At 39.4% G+C, this 25,059-nt stretch overlaps 1 protein-coding gene across 5 annotated transcripts in view; it reads left to right on the forward strand.

Annotated features, from left to right (window-relative positions):
• The first annotated feature begins 543 nt into the window (after positions 1–543).
• LOC117387819 (protein shisa-6) overlaps positions 544–25,059 on the forward strand; it is a 162,381-nt gene continuing 137,865 nt past the window's right edge. For 4 of the 5 annotated variants that reach the window (XM_055229562.1, XM_055229561.1, XM_055229560.1 and 1 more), the window contains exons 1-2: positions 544–1,122; positions 15,557–15,714. In XM_055229562.1, coding sequence (XP_055085537.1) covers positions 596–1,122; positions 15,557–15,714 — 685 coding nt within the window. In that variant the 5' untranslated portion in view covers positions 544–595. The remainder of the gene's footprint in view (positions 1,123–15,556; positions 15,715–25,059) is intronic. The other variant, XM_055229564.1, reaches the window with a different exon arrangement.

A 25,059-nucleotide genomic window follows, 5' to 3' on the forward strand; every position in this document is an offset into this window, starting at 1 on the left:
GCATCAAATCCAAATGTTACTGTTATATTTACCTGAAATACTCAGCTGCGTTATGGTTATGTGGTTAATTAAAAGGGTTGAATGGTCGTGTTTCTAGTATAAAAAACAAACAAACCATAAAACAAAAACAACCCCGTAACGACAAAGTAGTGAAAAGCGAAAAATCAATTAGAACTCCGCTGTGACGCGAAGACGGTGCTTAACCAGTGGCTTCTTTGTTTCTCCAGCGCAAGTTTGATTCGAGCTCCAGAGACCAAGACACCTAAGACCGAGCCCTGAGGGGCCACGAGGAGACCACAAGTGCCCGTTTGGATTTCGCGGAAGCGAAGAGAGATCCGGCGCGGAACAGTCCCGGGCGAGCGGCGTCACTTCAGCACCGCGGACAGCGAAAGCGCGCGAGTCAGAGAGCTGCGGTGTCCTCGCGCTTTTAGGAGATGCTGCGCTCGTGCCACCGCGTATCAATAACAGCCGTGACGTGCCCTTGAACTGTTTCCAGCGATGACGGCGGCGCGGGAAGACGAAGAGTCGCTGGCGAAAGACTGAAGAATCCACCGCATCTCAGCCTCTCAGCCACACCGCGTGAAGTTCGTCCAACATGGGGATTGGACACGTCTTGTTGCTGCTCATGTACTTAGACCCGCTGGGCGTACTGAGCGCCGCTACTCCTGCCAAAAAGCCCAAACCGTCCACTCGGAAGCCCCCCAGAACCACCCTAGTGCCCACCACGCTGCAGCCGCGGACTACACCCCCCGCGCCTGTCAGCACTCACGACACCTGCCTGGGCTACTACGACGTGAGCGGCCAATACGACAAGATGTTCGAGTGCAACAATACGGACCACCGTTACTGCTGCGGCACGTGCTTCCTGCGCTTCTGCTGCGAGTACAAGAAAGACCGGCTCAACCAGAAAGCCTGCGACAACTACCAGTCCCCCAAGTGGGTGCAGACGGCCGCCCCCTCGCCCGTGCCCACCGGCGACACGTACGACCCCAGCATGGACCCGACCAACACGGCGGTCTATATCACGTGCGGGATCATTGCCTTCATCATCGTGCTCGGGGTGTCCGTTAAAGTGGCGTACGACAAGGCTACGGAGCCGCCGCAAGAGATGAACATTCACAGGTAAGCACACCGACAGCCCAATCAGCCGCGTCAGGATTCTCTGCGCGGGATAATGCCAGTGCTCCCTCGTTAAACCAAGAGTAGCAGACTATCCAATCCAATATATGGACAAATCAACGTATTTCATCAATATATGAACACTTTCACTTTCTACCAATATCAGTATATGTGCCAAGACGGCTTGGCACATATACTGGCACAAACTAGTTTATTTAATCAACATATATAGACTCCATTACTTACCAATATCTGTATAATATATATGTGCTTAGAGTGGTCCCTCCTTAAACTGGCATTAACAGAGAGGCTGATCCAATACACGCACAAATTAGCATATTTCATCAACATATAGACTTCATTACTTATCAATAGCTGTATAATTTGTAACTACTAAGAGTATTCCTTCATTAAACTAACAGTAACAGACAATCCAGCCCAATATAAGCAAAAATCAACATATTTCATCAATATATATAGACTCCATTACTTACCCATATCTGTACATTTTGTAAGTATTAACAGTATCCCCTCCTTAATCTAAAAGTACCAGACAACCCAGGCCAATATGTGCTCAAATCAAAGTATTTAATCATCATTAAACCAGTAGTAACAGACAGCCCAATCAAGTACATACAAAAATGTGCGTATTTCATTTACATAAACCGAATATCTTAAATAAATGTGCACCACATTTGGACAATGTGGTCAATATCTGTATAAAACATACCAAAAGTATTCCTTTGTTAAAACCAGTTGTGATGAGCTTAAAAACACTCAAGCAAATATGAAATTGTTATCTGGAAAGCATTCAAAACTACATTTTACAATATGTAGAGTCCAGTATGGTCAGATCTCAAGGCGGAGGTCATGTTAAACCACTACAACTCCATCAATACTAAGCCAAAGAAATGGCCACATTTGAGCGATAAATACAGCACTATGTAATTGGCAGTAATCGGCTTATATTTAAGGTCGCGCATATACAGAGCAGATCGGTTTAGTTGCCGGGAGGCTGTAGCCATGGACTACACCCAGAAAATCCCTGAAATCCTGCTTTTCTCTGCTCCCTCTCCCACACAGTGCAACTATATGCAAGTTAATGCATTTAATTAGCGCTAGATAACACTGTAAAATTATGCAATTGATTGGGTATATGCATAGTGATGACTGTGAACTAGTGTTGCCCGATTTTGGGGGGAACATTTTTTTCGGGATTTTTGACAAGCTTAGCAATTAAATTCTGTTAGGATTCTGTTCAAAGGTCACATTTTAAACATGTATGTAAGAATAGATGAAGACTGAAATCTGAAATGATGAACTAATACAAGAATCACATTTCAGAACATGTTTGTACAGATCTAAAGCACAGGGGTAGCAGTTTTTATGGCACACAGTCTTTTATGCCGAATAAGACACTATGGTGACAGAGGGAGGGCATCTGACACACAAGGAAGGTATCTGACACAACAGGAGGACATCTGAGACACAGGGAAATTTTAGAACATGTTTGTGCAGATCTAAACTAAACGGTTGGTGAGCAGTTTTTTATGCAGAATTAGACCCCATGGAAACACGGGGAGGGCATCTGGCACACAGTTTTTATGCAGAATAAGAGCCCATGGAGACACCGGGAGGGCATCAGGCACACTGGGAGAGCATCTGACACACTGGGACACACAGATTTTTGTGCAGTTTGTAGCAGTATTTATGCCAAACAAGATACTCAGTAATTTCCAATTTATAACATAGAACATAAAAAAGTATCATAATTCCTTGATAATTTATATGCTTCTGTTGTGTTCTTGGGCAAGACACTTCATCCACCTTGCCTGCGTGAATACATGTGTGTGTGAGTGATTGGTAGCGGTCAGAGAAACACCACACATTTGCAGAGACTGGCAGCCTCAGTCGGTAGGGTTGTCAAAAGTATGAAAAATAACGTACTAATCAATCCTAAAATTAGTACTGAAATTTGATTTGAGCAAGTATCAGTACTAAAAAAAGTCACCTTCACAGGACCAAAATGAATCTTTCGTGAATACCTTAAGAATGATCTAGAGCTGTATCAGAACAAATATGAGATCATGTAGACTAGTATACTCCCATGGACTAGTTTTGTCATGACACTAAAAAAATTTCAAACTCGGTTTTGATGTTGAAGAATAGACTCCATACTCAATACTGATACCAGGATCATATAAAAAAAAAAAAAACAAAAAAAAAAAAACCCTCTTTCATTTGACAATAGAATGTGATTATCAATATTATATCATAGTACTTTCCTTTAGATTACCATGTGGCCTTTTAATCCCTCAGTGGTCCAGGTAGGTTCCAGGTCCATGGGTGTATACTTGTCTATGTGTCTTATACATGTTCTGATACAGCTCAAGATCATTTTAAGGCAATTCAGGAAAGGTTCATTTCTGACCTCTGAATGTGACTTTTTTTTTGTATCGATACCTGCTCAAATGATCTACTTTCTACTTTCAATACTCATCTAAACTACTCGATTAGTATCCAATTTTCAATACTTTTACCAATCCTGCCATGGACCACTATGGAACCTACCTGTATGACTGAGGGATACCACAGATATAAAGCCACATGGGAATATAAAAGAAAGTACAATTTAATTTAATGTTGGAAATCACCTATCGGTATTGAGTGTGGATTCTGTTCTGTAGTACTGAAATGGAGTTTGGAATTTTAGCATTGTGACAACAGTATTCTAGGGCAGCCGTGGCAGTACAGATGTAGTGTGGCATGAATGAAGAATCGTTAGAGTGCAGCGCCTGGTTGAGTCCTACTTCAGTCTGGGTTTAGTCCTGGTTCAGTCCTGATTCAGTTCTCGTTTAGTCCTGTTTTTGCTTGGTTTGTTCCTGGTTTAGTCCTGGGCTAAACTGGGACTCAACCAAGACTAAACCAGGACTGAACCAAGACTAAACCCCCACTAAAGTTGTAGTTAGTTCAGTCCTAGTCCAGTCTTAGTTTAGTCCTACTTTCGTCCTGTTTCAGTCCTGGTTTAGTTTTGATTTAGTTGATCGCTGTTGTGATTTTGGGCTCTACAGAATTACACTGAACTTTTTCTAAAATCAAAGGAATACATTTTGATTACGTAACTGCACAGTGAGTGGTGAATGCATGTGATATTTTTACTTCCCTAATTAGTGCTAAACAAAAGCATTACAGACAAACATAAAGACGTTTTAACCTCACGGCATGATTTTTCACTTCAACTCAATGTGCAGTACAGATAGATCCATGTAGCAGAAAACATTACAAAAAATACAGGTTTATGCCGGTATTCTTTATTCTGTAACTATACATTTTCACAGTAGTCTTTCCAACACTGAACATATTTGTGATAAGGTTAAGAACAGTTTTTTGTTTTGTTTTTTTTAACACTTACCAAATGTATTCAGTTCCTTAAAGGGGAGGTGTTTCACTTCTATGGGGTAGTAACTGCTAAGGCATAAGGCATTTTGATCCATTTTTTTTGTTGTTGTTGTTTTGAAAATGCTATTGTTGCTGAAAACAATGTAATAATATGTTTTATAAGTTTCACTTTCATTTTTGATGTTCTGAGTCCCCCCTCCCTTTGCTCCCTGCGCATCACTCTTCCTTCAGAGCACTATCTCAACACAAACAGCATGCATCCTGCTAATAAAACTACTGCACATCACATCAGGTTTGTTAAATTGAAGTGTATTATTTTGTGTCATGTTTTTGTATATTTATGGGGAATTGTCATGTGGGAGGATGGATGGCGTAGGCTTGTAGGCAGAATTTTACCCCTAACTGTAATGAGGGTTCGAAAAGGACTCAGGAGAGATTGCTAAAATACTCAGACATGCATGGATGACATATAGAACTTCTTCAGGCATGTTTTTGATGACGGAACATGAGAAAGTCAATTTTGCATAATACCTCCGCAGGCCCTCAAACTGCTAGTTTCTATGGAGATGTTATTGCTTTGTCCAGTGTTCCATATGACATTAAACTTGTCTTCACAGAGAAAAGCAGGCAACACCACCAAGTCAAATTACAAGCCATATCTGTGGATATATATATATATATATATATATATATATATATATATATATATATATATATATATATATATATATATATATATATATATATATATATATATATATATATATATATATATATATATATATATATATATATATATATATATATATATATATATATATGTAGTATATATGCTATGCTGGTACAAGTGCATGAGAGTCAGGATGAGGCAGAAAACTGTCAGACATAACCCAAACCCACCTACCATGGTCCAGCCTCATCCACCCTCACCCAACCACACCCACTCTCACCCAACCCTTCCCAGCCTCACCCAACTGCACCCACTCCGAACCCCTCACTAGACCATGTCTAATCCCACCCTCATACATCCTCACTGATCATCGCTCAAACCCCCTCACCAACAATCATCCGTCCTACATCATCACATGCACTCTCAACTTACACTCTCCCACCCTCACCCATCTACATCCACTCTCAAAACATCACCTAGCCACCTTCCCTGTTTTTACTGTTTTTGGCACCAGCCAAATCACAATGCTTTCATATGACTGGTCTGAAGCACTGGTTAAGGGGGCAATCACAACAGTGGGAGCTCATTCAGATGGAGTCTCAGGAGTTTGTGAGCTCACAAATATATACAAATATAAGGAATATACTGTATTTCCCAAAACTTCTTCATCCTTCGCTTACTCCAAACCCGATGCCCACTCTATACATGACAGCATGCTTCCCACAGCTCTCCTGCTACAGATCTTTCTCTCCTCTCCACAGATCTCCCTCGCCCCTAGTATTGCCACAATACTAAAATTTCAAACTCGATTTTGATACTAAGGAATACTCGACTCGTTATTCAATACAGATACTCCTTCTTTAGACTACATGAGATTTTCAACATTAAATGGTAATACTTTCTTTTATATTACCCTGTGGTCTTATATCTGTGTAATCCCTCAGTTGTCCAGCTAGTTCCATAGTGGTCTATGGGTGTATGCTAGTCTATATGGTCTTATACTTGATCTGGCACAGTTCAAGATCATTCAAAAGCTATTCAGGAAAGTTTAAGTATCGATACCTGCACAAATGGTTATGTAGTTTAAATACTAGTTTCAGTTTCGATTTCTGGCACTTTTGGCAACCTTCCTCTCCACAGATCTCGCTCTCAATACCGCCTCTACTTCCTCCACATGCTGTAACCACATGGGTGAACAACTGCTGACACGTTTTATTTCCCACAGATTGAATAGGACTTTTTTTTTTTTTTTTACCGGATGCATTATTCAACACTGGAGCAATCTTAAGTTTGTGAATAATGGATAGTGTTAACGTAAGGCTGTGTGACATGTAGTATATGCACCACTGCACATTCAATAAAGATGAGGGGAGGAGTGGAGGGGCTGAAGGGAGGAGTAGGAGGAGTTTCAGAGGTGGGAGAGTCCATCCAAAAGTCATTTCATTCTCATTTAATTTCATTTGAAAGCAATGCCTGAAAAAATAAAATCTTTCTTTGAGCGAGCGACAGTAGCTCAGTTGGTAGAGTGTTTTTTTTCCACTGATCCAAAGGTTGGCTGTTCGAATCCTGCTCTCACAGATGATTCTTTCATTGTGCACCTGACTCCCCTCGCCCCCTTGTATGTGAATGTGTGTTTGTGTGTGAATGGTTCCTTGATTTAAAGTGCTTTGAGAGCCTTGAAGGTAAAAAAGTACATTATAAAATTGTAGCCATTTACTCTCTTTCTCCTCTTTCTCCTCCTTTCTATACGGAACCTTCACTTCTCTCTCCCGTCCTGCCTTTTTTCCCCTCTTTCTTTACACTCTTCATCTTTCTATCCTCTTCTTTCTCATCTCCATCTCTTCCTCTCCTCTCTTACTTCCCAATTTCCACTTTTCTTCTTTCCCCTTTCCCTCTCATTCATCTCACCTGTACCTCTCACCACTAACTCTCTCCTCATCCCCTCTTTCCCTCTCACTTTCATCTTCTCCCCTCCCTGTCTTTCTCTTCCCCTCTCCTCCTCTCACTCTTATCTTGTCTTTCTCCCCCTCCCCTCCAGTCCTGTCTTTCTCCTCCTCTCTCCATCTCTTTTTTTCCCTTCTTTTACCCACCTCCTCCCTATCTCTCACTCTCCCCTCCTCCTACCTTATCTTTCTCCCTCTTTCCCTGTTGAAAAGTCTTTTCAAATCAAAGGTTAAACGTTCAGCTTGTCTAGAGGTGGGTCGTACTACGGTCCATCTACAAGAGAATGTAGTGATTTTGATAAAGATTTGTAAAGAATTTTGTTTTGGTTTTTTTTGTATGTTTTTTCTTTTTTTTTTTTTTAACCTTTATTTTACCAGGCAAAACATTAAGAACAAATTCTTATTTACAATGATGGCCTGGCATGCCAGAGCAGCCAAGGGAAGGGTAAGGGGAGTTAACACAACAGTTCAACAGAAATGAGCTTTTTGTAGCTGTTTTTATTTTTACATTTTAATTTGATCAAATTACAAACTTCATTAAAATGAACCCCTCAGGCCTTTTCAGCATTTTACTTGTTAGTCCTGTTCAAAAATGTGGTGGAGAACATACAGATACCTGCTCTCAAATGTAGTGAAGTAAAAAGTATCCACTGTAAAAATGTATTTAAGTAAAGTACACATACCTAAAATTTAAACATAATTACAACACTTTACTATTTTTACTTGGTTTTGTACTGCCACTGCTCTTACAGTTACTCTTACTTGAGTACTAGTTTTCCTACATATCTTTTTACTATTACTTTTGTAATTTCTTGGACCACTACTTTGTACTTCTATTTGAATAATGTTACTTTGGAGTTACTTTACACTCACTTGAGGACAGTTTTTGGCTATTCTACCCACTCTGCATTTGTCCCATGCATAGAGAATTGGAAGTTGCAGCAGAGGTGATTTGATTTCCTTTTGAAAGCGATGACAGAAAAGAAAGAAAAAACAAAAACACAGATGTATGAGCTGACTGTCATGGTGATTGCCCTCCTCTCTCTCGCTCTACTCATCTTCGCTCTCTCTCTACCTCCCTGTTGTTCTTACCCTTTTTCTTCAGGCTCTCTGTCTCTCTCCCACCTTCTTTATCCCACTCTCCTCCTCTCTTCACTCCCTCTGGTTCTTCATCTCTCTCTGGGTTTCTCTTCTCTCTCACCCCTCTCTTACTCACCACCTGTCTCTAGTTTTTTTCCCTTCTCTCTACCTCTTTATTTTTTCTTCTCACTCCCTTACACTCCCCTCTTTCTACCCCTCCTACCCTCTAATTTTTCCTCCTTTCCACTTCTCTCTCCTTTCTTTTATCCACCTCCTCTCCCTACATCTCTCTGTCCCATCCATTTTTTTCTCCCTCTGTCTCTCTTCCCCGCTTTTTACCCTCCTCTTTCTTATCTTTCTCCCTCTCTCCCTTCCCTGCTTTCTCCACTCTGACTTTCCTTCTCTCCCCCTCCCCCTTTCTCTCCCTAACCCCTTACCTCCCCTTCTCACCCTCTCCCTTTCTCACTTACCCCTCATCCTTTCATCCCTCCATATGCACCTGGTATCTCTCTAAAAAAAAAAAAAAAAAAAAAAAAAATTGAATGATCTAAATGAGTGTGATGCATGACTGAGTTTGTGCATAGGAACAGTGCTCTTAAACAGGCAGCTGAATACCTCATCAAGACAGAACAGACTGTAGTTTATAAGACTGCTCTAATTATAACTGCACCGTGCAACATTTACAACATTTACAGCATTTACGACATGCTAAACTCATCTGGAGAAGTCAGTGCTCCAAACCAAAGCTAACTTTCACAGTAGATTTGGGAAGTGTGGCAATAAAGGAAAGGTGACTGCTTAAACAAAACAAGCCAAGAATATAAAACAAAGGTATTTAAGCAGACCTATTATGCAAAATGGACCTTTCAGCACTCTTAACTATCTTATAGCTGTTTCCTCTACTCATTTACCCCTTGAAGTTGTATTTGGAAGGATTTGTGTGTGTTTGAGCAATCTTTAGTTTCTTATTTTCAAGACGCCATTTTGCTCTGTAAATATTTTGTTCTCTAATGTTATTTTCTTAATCTATGATACGTGTAGGATTCGGTAACGTCACATAGTTATTTTGCTACAAGTGAAAAAAAAAAAAAAATTTAAATCCACAATGACGTTTATGGCAATGTCAGCTCCAATTGGGCACCACAGTTTTCTAACACAAATGTCACAAAATGTCTTGTTTCTTTTATTAAGTAATTTTAGATCGATATTGCGATTTAAATGTGCGAATGCTAGTTTAATGATCCACTAAAAACATATACTATAGGCTCCCCCAAATTCAAAATATCAGTGTGACTTTCCTGGTTAAATAATGGTCATAATTTGCTAGATTAAACTACCATAGTTACAGAGAAGACACTGAACTTTGTGATACATTAAAGCCAAATTCTGCCTTACAATTGGTACTTTGCTGACTTCTTGTTTGGCAGAGAAGGTACAATGCTGGGAGACCTCAGGTGAAATCCTTCAAATACTGGTTTGACGTTCTGCTAAAATGCAGTGTGGCCACATCCAGAATACCTCTGGAGATGGGTAAGACAACGAAGAAACCAACAGATTATGCGCTGATTAATAGTCATGACCAGACAATACAACAGACTGAAACATCACTGAACAACAGAGTATTGGTGTTGGAGTCCTCCTGTGCCCTAAAAAAAAGAAAATGAAGCACAAAAGATTAAAACAGATGATCTTGAAAATCATTCACAGAGCAATTACATTACATTATTAATTACATAACATCTAATTACATTAGAGCTGAAGGTCCACGTCCATCTGCTTTCCTTGTTGAATGTCTGAAGGAGGTCTTTGGTCCGAGCGCGTTCCCCTCGCTGCTGGAAGTTGACAGACCACACCGTGTCAGTGTCAGCAAATGGAACGGGAATGCTCCTTGCCACTTTTTGCCAGGATTCACCATTATCAAAATAAGGAACTCACTTTGAAGCTTGCTCTCGAAAAGGGACATCTATCGCGGGACAGAAATGATGATTTTTTTTTCCAGATTACAACCCAGAGGTCTCCCAGAAGAGAGCAGTGTTCTCTGAGGTCAAGTCCCAGCTCAGAGCCACAGGATTCCCCTACAGGATGTTTTTTTTTTTTTTTTTTTTCAGCCAAGCTTCAGGTCATGAACAAGAATGGGCAGAGTATAACTTTCTCGACTCTAGACAATGTGGGCGCCTTCCTCGTTGATGTGTTTAAGGACTGATGAGCCCACTACTGTTGCTATCTTGGCTGCGGTCAGGTGAGCCTGGGCCACTTCTAGGTGCACATCACATAAATTATATACTTATCTTAGACAATAAGGGGTAGGTGTGGCCTTCCTTCAGGAAACACACTTGAGACAGGGCATAACCAAATTACTTCATAAAAATTTGGTTGGCCATGTTTTTCATTCAAATTTTAGTGCTAGAGCCAGGTGCAATGCAATTTTAGTGCATAAAAACATATCGTTCCAGTTAGAAAAAGTTATTAATAATTTTTAAAAAAACTTGGTGGTTTATCTGATATTTGGAGGTTTCATAACACTAAAAAGAAAGCTTTCTCCTTTTTCTCCAATGTGTGCCACTCTTCCACTCATATAGATTATTTTTTTAAATTGATAATAAGCTACTGGAAAAGATTGACTCATGTACAAATCACAGTATAACTGTGTCAGACCATGCCACTCTGTCCTTTATTTTGGAGTTGCCTGGCTGCGCCAGGCCAAGACATAATTGGAGATTCAATACACTTATTTTGGCAGATGAGGACTTCACTAAAGTTTTAACCACCAAATTTAAGTCCTTTCTTGATACCAATAAATCCTCAAAAATAACTCAGTCACTCCTGTGGGAGACTCTAAAGGCATATCTAAGAGGGCAGATAATAGCCGACTGCTCTAGAACAAATAAAGCAAGAATTTCAAAACTCACAGATTTAACACATGATTGTGGGCACAGATGAGCAATACTCAACATCCCTGTTGCCATCCCTTTATAAAGAAAGACTAATGCTATAAGTATGACTTATTTTCTACAGACAAAATTACACAATTAATATTCAAGGCCCATGATAACAGCTATGAATATAGGGCTAAGGCGATCCAGGCAAATTCATCAAAACAGTGCTTCTCATCTCGTCATCTCCATAATTGAGATCAAGGACACTATTAAGTCATTAAGGACAAACAAAACACCTGGTCCTGATGGGTTTGGTGCTGACTTTTTTGAAGAAATTTGTGGAGTTGTCTCCTCTTTTACAGTCTTTAATGTATCTCTGTCAGTCCGCTGCGTTCCACCAGCATTACGACAAGCTGCAATTACTGTTTTGCCAAAAAAAGACAAAGACAGATTCTCTGAAATGTAATTCATATCATCCAATCTCATTGCTCAATGTTGATTATAAAATCTTAACCAAATCTTGAAGACAATTCTGCCACAAATCATCTTGTTAAATGGATGTTAATGGATTTATTAAAGGAAAAGATTCCACTCCTAACATTAGAAGACTTCTTCACATAATGCACACTACACCTGGTCAAAACACTGAAATTGTTCTGTCTCTGGAGAAAGCTGACCGGGGGGAATGGGAAAACATTAGAAGACTTCTTGACATAATGCACACTGCACCTGGTCAAAACACTGAAATTGTTCTGTCTCTGGAGAAAGCTGACCGGGGGGAATTTTGATTTGCAACATTGAAGAGATTCGGCTTTGGAGATGGTTTCATTTCTTGGTTAAAATTACTGTATTCTAAATGTTGCATCAGTCATAACTAACGGACAGCCATCTTGATATTTTTCTCTCAGTAGAGGTGCACGCCAGGGATGCCCACTGTCCCCACTTGTGTTTGCAGTACTAATTGAACTGCTAGCCGTTGCCCTCAGACAAGCTGTTGTTGCGTTACATGTCTGACCCACAGTCCTCAATCCCTCCCATCATTGACTTGCTGGATCAATTTGGGAGACTCAGGTTATAAAATCAATATTAATAAAAGTTTATTATTTTTCCTTTCCCAGTTTAAAATTGCTAAAACCTCTTTTAAATACTCTGAAGTGGCGGCAACACACATTTTGCGATCACTTTTCACTAAAAACTTTCAAAACAAAAGAAAAGGGCTTGCACTTCCCGATTTTTATTTTTTTTTTTTTACTTTTATATATACAAAAAATTATTCAATGATTCAATGACAATCAACCTAAATTATGGGGTCCTCTTGAATATGCCACCAGCCAAGGAAATCTAGGCTAATGTGTACGTGCCTCTGCCTCTTCCATTGTACTATCAAACCCAATTGTCAGTCAAACCATCTAAATATGGACACAGTTTAGAATTAATTTTGCTTTAAAAATACATCTATTATGCCCCTATATGGAGAAATTATAATTTTCCTCCAGCCTATCCTATCCTAACGCAGATCCCTCATGCCCTCGCTGTAGAGGCTAACCAGCAGATCGCATACATATGTTCTGGTCCTAAACTTGCCCCTTCTGGTCTGATATTTTTTGAAGCATACACAAAGATTTTTGGCAAAACAGTGCTAACCCTTTAAGTGGTATATTTGGGATTGCCTCCATTGATTGCTGCGCATCAAGCAATGCATGAGATGTTATGTCTCTTACTTTACTCATTGCGAGAAGAGTCATTCAAAACAACAATATCCAGCTACTTAACGTTCAGTGGGTAAGAGACATTATGTATCTTTTGAAATTAGAAAAATAAAAAAAAATTAAAATAGATGCACTTTAAAGAGAACCACTCAGCAGTATTATTATTATTATTATTATTATTATTATTATTATTATTATTATTATTATTATTATTATTATTATTAGTTATTTTCAGTTCACTTTATATTCAATACCTGCTTTGTAGTATCATAAATTATATAATATGATAATGGTACAATTGTAAATTTATTAGAATTATTAACTTCTGGAAATGATACTTTGTAGATGATGTCATGAAAATTCCCAGAGGGGGTGATTCTAACTGTAAGCACTGTTCTGTTTGAAGCTCTGTTGCTGAAATTAGACTTTAATCTGAGCATTAATTTAACATAATCTGACCAGAAAGAGCCGATTTAGTTGGAACTACAACAGATGAGCTGATTTGTCTCTCGCACAGAACATTACAGTCACAGGCTAGCTAGCATTAGCCAACAACTCTCACCATTCTGTTGAAAATCACACAACCAAAACAGAACCATAAACGCTCGTATTGATCAAAGGCTCCTCAAAAATGTTTAGTTTCAATACGCTTGTTTGTTTTTTCTTGGGTTTCCAAATTACCCTATTTTTTTTTTTTATGAATTTATTTATTTTTGGCAGTGGTTGCTAATGTGTGCTTTGTTGCTGAACATTCCATCACAGACATACATGTAGAAGCCCCCCAGCATGACATGACAGCAAAGTATCAATTTTGTTCTACCCTCCAACTCAATTTCATAGCAGACCTGTTCTTCAAAATAGATTTTTTAGAGCTTTAACCAGGCTATGGTTGTTTTCTCTTCTCATTTATCTTCTCGAAGTTGTGTTTGCAGTGATTTGTGCATGTTTGTGTAGCAATCTTGAATTGCTTATTTTCAAGACGCCATATTGCCGATCAACCCATTTTCAGCGCCACTGGTACATGCCTACAGCTCTGTACTTACTTTGTCCAATTAAATTTTCTTAATCGATAATGTGAGTAGGATTTGTCTGTTGGCTAGTGTGAAATGCAGCTATCCATAGGAGGTGCTTCTTCTTTGTTGTGATGATGTTTACAGCAATGTCAGCTCCCATTGGGCACCACATTTTTCTGACAGTGGACTTGTTTCTTTTATTAAGTCTTTTTAGATGAATATCGCTATTTAAAATGCCCAAATTATGACATAATTATCCACAGGTATTATAAATTATAATAATATAGCATATAGCCCCGGGGAAGACCCAGGACACGCTGGAGGGACTATGTCTCTCGGCTGGCCTGGGAACGCCTTGGGGTCCCACCGGAGGAGCTGGAGGACGTGTCCGGGGTGAGGGAAGTCTGGGAGTCCCTGCTTAGACTGCTGCCCCCGCGACCCGGCCCCGGATAAGCGGAAGAAAATGGATGGATGGATGGATGGAATAATATAGCATAATGTGTCTGCTTTAGAAAGATGTCACTGTTGCTATTGGAATATACTGAGCAATAAGTTAGATAAGATAAGATAAGATAAACTTTATTGTCCCAAAAGGGAAATTTGTCTTGGGCTCACTGCCCGCAGCTTAAAAACACAGTTACACTCACACATACAGTACAGTCAGGCAACAGTCTCAAGATACATGTGCCATTATTGATGTCCATTATCCATTTGTGCACTGCACAACCATAAAGTGTCCAAGTTATTGCACAAGCCCCACTTCACAAATAATTATTGCACCAGCCCATAATTCCACAGTTTTTACACAGGCAGTTATTGCACCACTGAAAATTAAGTGACTAAGTGCGCCTTTGTTGTGCAGATTTGTTCAGTAGTGTAACAGAAGTGGGCACAAATGAGAATTTGTATCTGTTACTCTTAAAGTTAGGCACCCGATAGCGCCTGCCCGATGGAAGAATTTCATATTCCCCATGCAACAAGTGAGAGGGGTTCCCCACAATCCGTCTGGCCTGAGCGAGCACAGAGTTTTGAAAAATGTCCTGCAGAGAAGGGAACTCTTTCCTGCCAATCACCTTCATGGCCTGATTTATTACTTTTCCAAATTTAGTTTTACATTGGACAGTTAAAGAGCCGAACCAGGTGACCATACTGTAGCGGATCAGATTCTCCAACACAGCATTATAAAAACAGGTCATGATTTTTATGCTCACGCCAAACAGCTTCAGCCTCCTTAAAATGTGGAGCCTCTGAGACAGCTTGGAACAAAGAAAATCAACATGTACATCCCATTTGAACAGGTTGTCAATGTACACACCCAAATACATAAAAGATGCAACCTGTTCTATTTGTCGACCTTCAATCACAACAGGATGATGGATCTGCAGAGCTCGAGGGTCAAACACCATCTCCTTAGTTTTATTCACATTTAGGGTTAAGTGATGCTCACTGCACCAAGACAGAGCTCCTGGTGGTAGGTGGAAACACGGTCGCCATTATGAAGAAGACTCACAATAATTGTGTCGTCTGAGAATTTAATTATTTTGTTTCCTGGCTGACTGTTACGACATCCATTTGTATACAGGGTGAACAAAGTGGGTGAACTTGCTGTACCTTGTGGCACACCTGTACTACAATTTTTTTGCTCTAGATAAGTTAGACATGTTTTTGCTCCATGTGAACACATCCCATCCACTCCTCAGGCTATAACAGTTGTTGTGTCTAACCCCATTTCTCCTTTCCTCCACAGGGCACTGGCGGACATTTTGAGGCAACAGGGGCCCATCCCCATCTCTCAGTATGACTGTGAGAACTTCGCTGCTATGAATGGGTCTCCCAAAGACAACACCCCGGTCCGAACCTCATCCAAGAACCACTACACCCCCGTACACAGCAAGTCCAACCATGGTAAGCATGCATACAAAAAAGGCTCAAAATTGCATGCAAATGGGAGGAAAGACTTTATGACATCTCTGGCAGCAGTGGTCTCTTGGTTTAAATCTAGCAGAGGGCGATAAAAATAAATTGCTTTGTTTTTGTTTTCATTTATTTGACTCCTGATGACAATTTTAACCAGGTTATAACAGCATTTCCTCATCATTATCTTACTCAAAGTTGTTGTTTTGTTTTTTTTTTTTGTTTTTTTTTTTTCCAATTGGTTGATGCATGTTTGAGTAATCCAGTATTATTCTGCATTTGAGACTTGAGTGCTCAGAAAATTGCAGTTTTCACCTACCCCTATCTCCATCCATATCTCCAACCGCCGTGTTCTAAACTGGACGTAAGCATTGGCACGCTTCCAGCACCATCGACACTGGGGCCAAAATGAGACACTTTTCTCCCAGAGGCTGCTCCCGCTAGTGTTAGCAACAGATTTGATTGACAGCGTTGCTAAGCGCCCACCCCTGCTAAAGGGTGTTACCTTCAACAGCCTCACTCTGGATTGGCTCGGTGCTCTATCATTGCTATGATACTCACATTCAGAATTCCAAATATTTAACTTAGCTCCAAATTCACCCCTTTATATCCTGGCTTCGTTGATCTTCATTTGACTGGAGCTGAACACTGTGGGTGACGTCACACTCACTTAGTCCACTTCTTTATACGGTCTCTGGTTTTAATCTAGGAGTAGGAGATAAAAATACATAGCTTTTTTTTTTTTTTTTTTTGGTTTCCATTTATTTGAGTATCCCAGTGGCAATATTCAGATTCATTGTGCCACAGCCTGCTTTAATATCTTGGTTGAGGATATTACACAGAAAGTGTATGGACATTAAATTTAACACTAAAGAGCAGCAATGTCACTGTAGATATTTAAATTGCTATTATGCACGTTTGACTAATCACATTTTGTCCTGCATTTGTGCTCAGAAATTTGCAGTTTTCACTCACTGCTCTCTGCTTATTTACATTATTCAAAAAAATCAGATGCTGGGTTATACATATATTTGCACATATATTTAAAAAATAGAAACAGAAAATATCTGCTGCTTGTTTCTCTGAAATGACACTTTGAAGAGGTTAGGCCCTAATTATCTTATTAATTCTTTTATAGTAACATTTTACCCAAATAGTAGACTAAAATTAAATCTTGTTGTTTGTTTGTTTGTTTGTTTTTTGCTTATTTGTTTGTTTGTTTGTTTTTCATATTGGTTGTTTTTAATGCACTGAAAAACATGTGTGAGTGGGCTTGTATCTCCACAAACCTGACTCTTATTTGGCCTGGAGGAGGGCCTCCTACTGCATGTTTCCATGGAAATGTTGCTGATTTGGCTGTAATATTCCACATGATACATGGTATACAAAAATATCTATCTCCGCGGAGAATGTTCTGAAGTATGGCTTTATCTTTCTATTTCCATGGCATCATGCAGGCCACCTCCAGAAAGTTATATGCTGCACCTTTAATATCACAGTTCACACTAAGCGATGAGTAAAATAATTGTAAAATTGTAAAATAGTCTATGCATTGTTTAATTTGAAACTAAATATCCAAATGAATATAGTATGGAACAAGAAGATGACGTCACCAACACGTGTTACAGTTCAGTTCTGTTCACAGGAGAATACAGGCAGCTGATCAGTTTGATTTAACCTGGCTCAGCAGAACAAGATGAAAAATGTAACTTTTATTACAACCAGTTGAGAGAAAAGCACAGACACCTTCCACAAATGCACAAAGTGCTTCCCTTGTGCACATTTTTCACAAACAAAATAGTTTGTATTTTCATTCAAATAGGCTGAAGTATGTCTGTCAGCGTTGCCATGTTTGTTTTGGTTCAGTTGAGCACTTCACTTTTGGCTTCCACACAAACCTCAATGCTCCTCTATGATTGGTTCGCCCTAATGCACCAGTGCGGGCACATCAATATATGTCACTGAGTCAGTCACACATAGCATTACAGTGAGCTAGCATTAGCCAACAGTATTTCAGTTAGTCACTTTCTACTTTTGGTCCAGAACAGGACCATTGATCACAGACTCCTGAAAATATGTTGTTTAAATCTTTTTTTTTTTCTTTTCTTGAGTTTTCATACAGTCTTACAATATTTTTGGCCGTGTTTACATTGTGTCACCATGGTAACTGCTGAACATTGCACCATAGATATATATGTAGAACACCCCCAGTGTGATTTCACTGCAATGTTTAAACTGATTCAAAGCTATTAATTTGGTTAGTAAACAAACTAATTCTAGAAAACTAATTCACAGAATCACCATGGCAATATGTGTCATTTACCAATAATATTATGGAGTTGAAGATGCAGTATTCTAATGTGTGTAGAGTATTTGAAACAATTATTACAATCTAATACTTGTATTGGACATAATATCTAACTGGAAGAGTTACACAGTACTGCTCTTTCTGCAGGAATCCAACTCGCAAACTCCACTGAGGATAAGGAAATATTACTGCCCAATTTTAGCAGTTCACACCAAAGTTGATGTATATTTTTGTGTACCTTGCCTCTGCGTTGCCTCCTGTCTATGTACGGCATGTATAACAGCCTCCACTGTGCCCAGGTTTTCAGCAGAGTAACCTCCAATGTTAACATCCAGTAATCATCCGATTTGAGCTAACTAGTGCAATCACCATGGCGACGGGGAAAACCAGACCCTCCAGTGTTTATAATTATAGAGCACTCAGCTTCTGACAGACTCAGCACCGTCAGACCGGTGCGTCACCCCAGCACCCATCTCACAGCCAGGGCAGAGGAACCAGGGGGCAGAGCAATATGTCACCCAGAGAAGAAGTACAGTATTATTGCTTTGATGTACAGAAGTGCAGTGTTATTGCTTTGATATTAGAAATGTTCCCCAGTATGGCATTAAAAGTATCTATAGTATCTCCATGGAGGAAAGTCACAGGTCAGATTTGTGGAGAGGCAAGCATGTATGGTTTGCCTAGCATTAAATCAGTAAAACACGGAAGATTTTACCCAAACTTGCCTGGTTTTAACTTTTTTTTTCCCATTTTCTTTCTTTTCTTTATTTATTATGATTTTTTAAGTCATGTTTGAATTTTGTATTATTTCTATTCCATGTGTTACTTAGCAACCATAATGTTAACAAGAACTTACACAATAGTTATGCTATCAGAATATAGAAATAAATGACAACACATTTATTCAGTCAAATGAAAGTTTAAAATGCCTTTTGTAAATTGTCTCTGCATTTTGGATGTTGTTTTGATGACATACAGTAGGTAGAGAGATTCTGTTTTAGGACTCAGCACTACTTCCTGTATTTTTGTATTTTCTTCACAACTTTCTTTATTCAACAAACTGCCAAGAAACTGATGCAAAACTATGATATATATTTACCACAGGTACAATCCCCCCAAACCAAGAATTAATAAGAAAAAAAAACATGAATATCTGTCATATGCATATTATTGCCATACTGTGGAAGATTCCATACAAAGTAATACATAACATCCCCACAGAGAGGCTGCGGACCCATCCATTGCTAAAGTTGTAACCGAAAACAATAGGTGCATCGTAGGTCACATCCTCCAGTTAAGGTAGTCCTGACCAATACTGAAGATGGGTCTGCTGCTCCTGGCATTGTGTCAAATGCAGATACAAATCTCCCTACAAGGATCAATAAATTTGAAGTTTAAACAATTGCATCTCATTTGGTCTTCTCAAAGGAACATCTCAGCTTGAGTAGATCCATGCTGAGGACTTTTGGGATTGGGATAAACCTTGAGAGTTGTACAGAACACACAGAGAGAATATAAAGGGAATGGAAAAACATATATGAAAAATATGAGAATAATAATTAAGCTTTGAAAAGGTTGCTACTGGTGCAATATTAAACATTATGGTACAAGATGGACCACAATCATACAGTTTCATGTCTATTTCCATTGGATAATTGGGAGCAAAAAGTACTAGTAGCTAGGGTTGTCTAGTGTGGAAAATCAGATCCCAGTCGATACTACAAGCATCAAAACTAGATGCTCATTTGAGCAGGTATTGATAAAAAAAAAAAAAAAAAAAAAACAAGAAAGAAATGAACCCTTCCTGAATAGCTTTAGAATGATCTTGAGCTGTGTCAGAACAAGTATAAGACCACTGAGACCAGTATATGTCCAGTATTTTCATCTTCCTTGGTCCTTGTAAAGTATCCACTGCCTCTTGTGTTTTGTGTGATTTATTTTACTCCAGAAGCCTTCTCATTCCCTCTCTCTGAGTTAGTACTTGCACTATTGACCTGTATATCTCTTAAGTCTGCTAGTCTATTGCTTCTGTCCCTTGGGAACTGTGAGTGAGTACCCTGCACAGTAGTAGTTAGCCATGCATGTGAGTATGTGGAGTAACATGTACTAGTGTGCATGCAGTACTTGCTGATGTAAAATTGTGTACTCCCTTGGCTGGCGCTCACAGGCTTTTTACTACTCCAAAGGGTCCCAAGTTACTGCTGTCAGCATCAATACTACTGGAAGACTAAGGGATTACACAGATGTCAATACTACTATCTAACCCTAGTTGCATTCCACCTGTGTTTACTACTACATGTTTACTACTATTAGTCTAAAGGGACCATAATATTTATTGCATAAAATTGCGGTTTATGGTTTAAACATTTGAGTTCATTTTGCATTTCAAATCAAACTATTACAGGGGTGACAGTGAGTCAGTGTTTAGAGCAGTGGTCTCCCAACCCGAAGGTCGGAGGATCGATTCTCTTACAGGGGAAAAAAATTGTTGTTCCTTGGGCAAGACAGATCAGTCACCTTACTGTGTGTGAGTGTTGGTCAAAGACACCGATGGTGCAGATTGGCAGCCTCACTTCTGTCAGTCTGCCCCAGGGCAGCTGTGACTGCAATAATAATTCGTCGTCACAGTATGTGGAGTGAATGAATAATGATTACAGTGTAGCTCTTTGAAGGGTTTGGCAGTAAATTGCATTGAGTGTAATAATTGTTTACATTTATAATATTATGACAGTTTGGTCCTTACTATGTCAATTTTTTCTGTTTCTTTTTCTTTTTTTTCTTTTTTTTTTAAGTGACTTATAATAGAACTCTTATACTCCTACAAGGCTTAATTACAAGATATCAGCTAATAGTGTAAAAACAGCATGGTGGCTGAGTGGCTAGAACTCTCACCTTACAACAAGAAGGTTTTGGGTTGGATCCTGGGTCGCCAGGGCCTTTTTGTGTCTGGGTGGGTTTCCTCCAGACTCTCTGGTTTTCCCCATCAATTCAAAACATGTACAATCAAATCCCCCTAAGTCAGTCCTGACCAAGCCTTCCTACTGAGCCTTCAGGTTGCCCCAGTGACATTGACATTTCCCTGTGGGGACAATAACGTGTATCCAAGTGCACTGATTGTAATGGTTGCGTGGACTGACTTGAGTTTAGGTTGTATAGAATCATAAGACATAAAGAGACACAAAGGCTGTAAAAAAAACAAAAAAAAAAAAGTAGATAGTGCATCCTCCACACAGGTTAGCTTTATGTGAGTGGGCGTATCTCCAGTCACGTTTCAGTGGTGTGTTGTGTCCATACTGTTTAGACCGTGTTAAAAGCAGTCAGGCTGTGTGGTGTCTGCTCACGTCTCCCTAGTCTACATCAGATGGATCGGTGAGTGTCTGAGTGGGCTTCTCGCTGAATGTAAATGTGTTTTTCAGTTTTACAAGGTTCATTGAATGCACCTGACACATGAGCAGGTGCGGTGCGTTCATGTCTCTCTGGTAAAAGGAGTGAGTTATGTACCGCTGATGTGAGAATGTCAGGATGCAATTTCAGATATGACTGCTCAAAATCAGATCACTGTAGTTTCATTCTTTGACTACAGGATTATCAGGATCAGGATTATTACTATTAGTATTAGTTTTATTGAGACCCATTTCGTTGACACACTGTTCTTTGCCATGGGGTCAAACTTCTGCAATAACTACTGTTGTCAAAGCAGAAAAAGCATATTTAATAGTAAGCATATTTAAGTAAGTAAGTTACAGAAGTACTGGAAACTAACTTTTTGGTGCTTTCTACCATGTTATGACATTGTTCCCTCATCAAAAACATGCCTGCAGAGGATTTATATCCCATCTATGCATGTTTGAGTAATTTAGTGATCTCTTAGAGCACTATTGGAACTCTCCTTACGATTAACTGTAAGGTTCTGCACAAGATTTAGCCCACAAGCCTACAGCATCTATCCTCCTACAAAACAATACAGTGGTCCCTCGCTATAACATGGTTCACATTTCATGGCATCACTGCTTCATGGATTTTTTTAGTGCAATTTTGCATACTTTTTTATAGTGTATGAATGTGCATTGTGTTCTGCATCCTGATTGGCTAAGGGACTGTAGACAATTGTCAATCAATCTCCTCCGTGCCATCATGTCTCCTATGCAGTACAGAATGTGTTCACCCAAAGTTACATAAATGTGTGATCACAGTGTGATACCGCTGGAGCAGAGGCATGTGAACAACAAATTTAAAGTGATCATCGAGGAAGGAGGATATAATATACGAAGGTTTGACCTTTGAGAGTGTTTAAACAAGAGAGAAATTTGAGAAAATGTTAATGCCTGCCTGAGAAAAGTGTATAAAGTGTGGTGAGGGGTTTTACAGCCTTAAAACCTATATAATAATTGTAAAAAATAAAGCTGACTACTTCGCAGATTTGCCCGATTGTGGGTTATTTTTAGAATGTAACCCCTGCGATAAACAAGGGACCACTGCACAACTAAAACACAAACCTGATGTGATGTGCAGTAGTTTTATTTGTGGGTTGCTCACTGATTGTGTTGTGATAGTGCTCTGAAGGGGGAGTGACTTAGAGCTAACACGTGATCTAAATATGTCATGTGTTAGCAGTTAATACTACCATAGAAATGTAATATCCTCGTTTTAATTTTGGTGTGCTGTCATGCATGTTTGAGTAATACTGTATGTAATGGCTTCCCTCAGCAAACCTTGAGGCCACGGTGAGAGCCAGAGTGGGTCCTGGGTTGTAGCTTCGTGGCGCGCTGATAGTTTATTGAGGACGAATACACTGAGATCCGATATGCGTTTGTTGGTGATTTAATTCAGCGAACACAGAGAGCTATCAGCAGCGCAGCAGAGAGAATGGACATCGATTGACATGAATGGACATAACAGGTTATGGTAAGTAAATGGAGATAAACTTGCGGTCAACAAAAATTACAGCTACCCAGCCCTGACCCTCAAAACTGTGCCCCAGACAGTGCACATGCACCTGCCCATGTGAGCCCCACCCCCTCGGCTCTCATCCAATCACAACACAAGCAGCAAACACACTGTGCACCCCTCCACCTGTCTCCTACTTTTTGCATTACTCCCTGTCTACTACTACTACTGCCCCCCCCCCCAAAAAAGCATGTAATTGAAAATGTGCTGTTTATCATGGTTAAATGTCTGAAGAGGCAGGGCCAATCAATTCTGCACTTTTAAACAGGAAGTCAATTTACGTTTTAGATCAATATATCAGGATTACTATTGCAACACTGTACCTGTCTCAAAACCTGGCTCCTGTTCCCTATTAGTGGGTAAACAATCCAATGCTTGGTGAATTCTGCTTCACAATGAGTCATGACTCGATACCAGAAAAAAAGGGGAATATGTATTCTTTAAATGAGCCATATTATGCACATTCCAATCCATGTTATAATACTGTTCCTTATTACAAACATACCTGGAGTTGTGTCTCATTCACACTGTGCATATTTAGGCTGATTTCTTCTCTCAGATACATACACCTTTACTATCATTTAGATAATTTCAGCACTGGAATTGCCAGTCTACGTCATGACATCACAAGGTGGAACAGAGCATTTTAATCTTTAGAGATGTAGAGACTAATAATAAAGGATTACTCAAACATGTGTGATTGAAACAAAACACAACTCTAGGTCTGTTTTTGATGGGTTAACAGCATTATAACATGGCTAAAAGCCCACAAAAGTAAATTTTGCGTAACATAGAACCTTAAAACATTTATCAACCCCTTTCAGCACATAGTGAAGAAACAGACCCTGGTCTACTTTGTAATAAAACTCAGCAGTGTTCAGTTCAGCAAACATATTCACTCATTGATCTTGAGCTTAGGGTCCCATGAGATTCAGTGAGCAGGTTTTGTCAAATATATTACAAAGTAATCTGCATTAAAATTGATCTTGATCAAAATACAATAACCACAGACCCATAGCTCTTAGATTGTTGTATCTTGTTGATTATTTTAATTTCATTTTTCAAACGATTCAGAGTGGAGTCATATTCTCTGTCTGCATATTCCTGTTCAAAAGGACTCCAGTGCTAATTCAGTCAATACACCGAAGCTAGTTGTAAAACACTGCAGATCAATGTCCTAATAAAGCTGAGCAGTCTGGCCAGTTTCCTCACACAGCAGTGCAAATGATATTCACTAATACACACATTCACCCATGCACATGTAGGGTTTACATGTTTTTGGAGATATTACATTGGCTTACATTCATTTCCAGGAGCCTGATCCTGACCTTATGCAAAATCAAATTTTTGCGCTGTCTACCATGCTTTAATATTGTCTCCTCATCAAAAACATGCCTGAAGAGGTTTTAAATGTCATTCATGTGTGTTTGAGTAATTTTGCAATCTCTCCCAAGCACTATTCAGGCCCTCCTCATGGTTAGCAGTACAATTGCATTGCTGTGCCATGTTCAAACCAACAAACCTACATCATCCATACCGCTGCACAGCGATTCTCCATAAATATACGAAAGCAGGATACCAAACCCATGACAAAACCATCCACAACAACTTAACAAACCTTATGCAATTTGCAGTAGTTTCTTTTAGCGGGATGCATGTCGGTGGCAATATGATAGCGCTATGAAAGGGGAGTGACTTAGCATGGAGCGCAAAGAGATGTATCAAAAACAAAAGTTAAATTTTAAAAACATGTTAGTATTGTTTTCAGCAAATATAGCATTTTCAAAACCACAAAAGGAAACATGTGATCTTAATATTGTTAGTTAAGTGTATATTGGATATTCAAGTATTTTATTATATCTGTAATAAGGAAGTGCATGGTTAGCGTGCTAGTTGTGACAGCAAAAGCCACTCTTTTCTCTGGATACTTGGAATGCATAAGAAAGTGGGGGATAACTTTGGACCACTGCAAATTGAACTAGTTCAGTAAAACCAAAACCATAACCTTTTTTTAACCCATATCTTAAAGCCCTGTTATTCAGATTTTCCCTAAAAAGCCTGATACAGTTTCCCTCGTTTCA

The sequence above is a fragment of the Periophthalmus magnuspinnatus genome, chromosome 19 (assembly GCF_009829125.3).
Source record: "Periophthalmus magnuspinnatus isolate fPerMag1 chromosome 19, fPerMag1.2.pri, whole genome shotgun sequence".
NCBI classification, from domain to species: domain Eukaryota; kingdom Metazoa; phylum Chordata; class Actinopteri; order Gobiiformes; family Gobiidae; genus Periophthalmus; species Periophthalmus magnuspinnatus.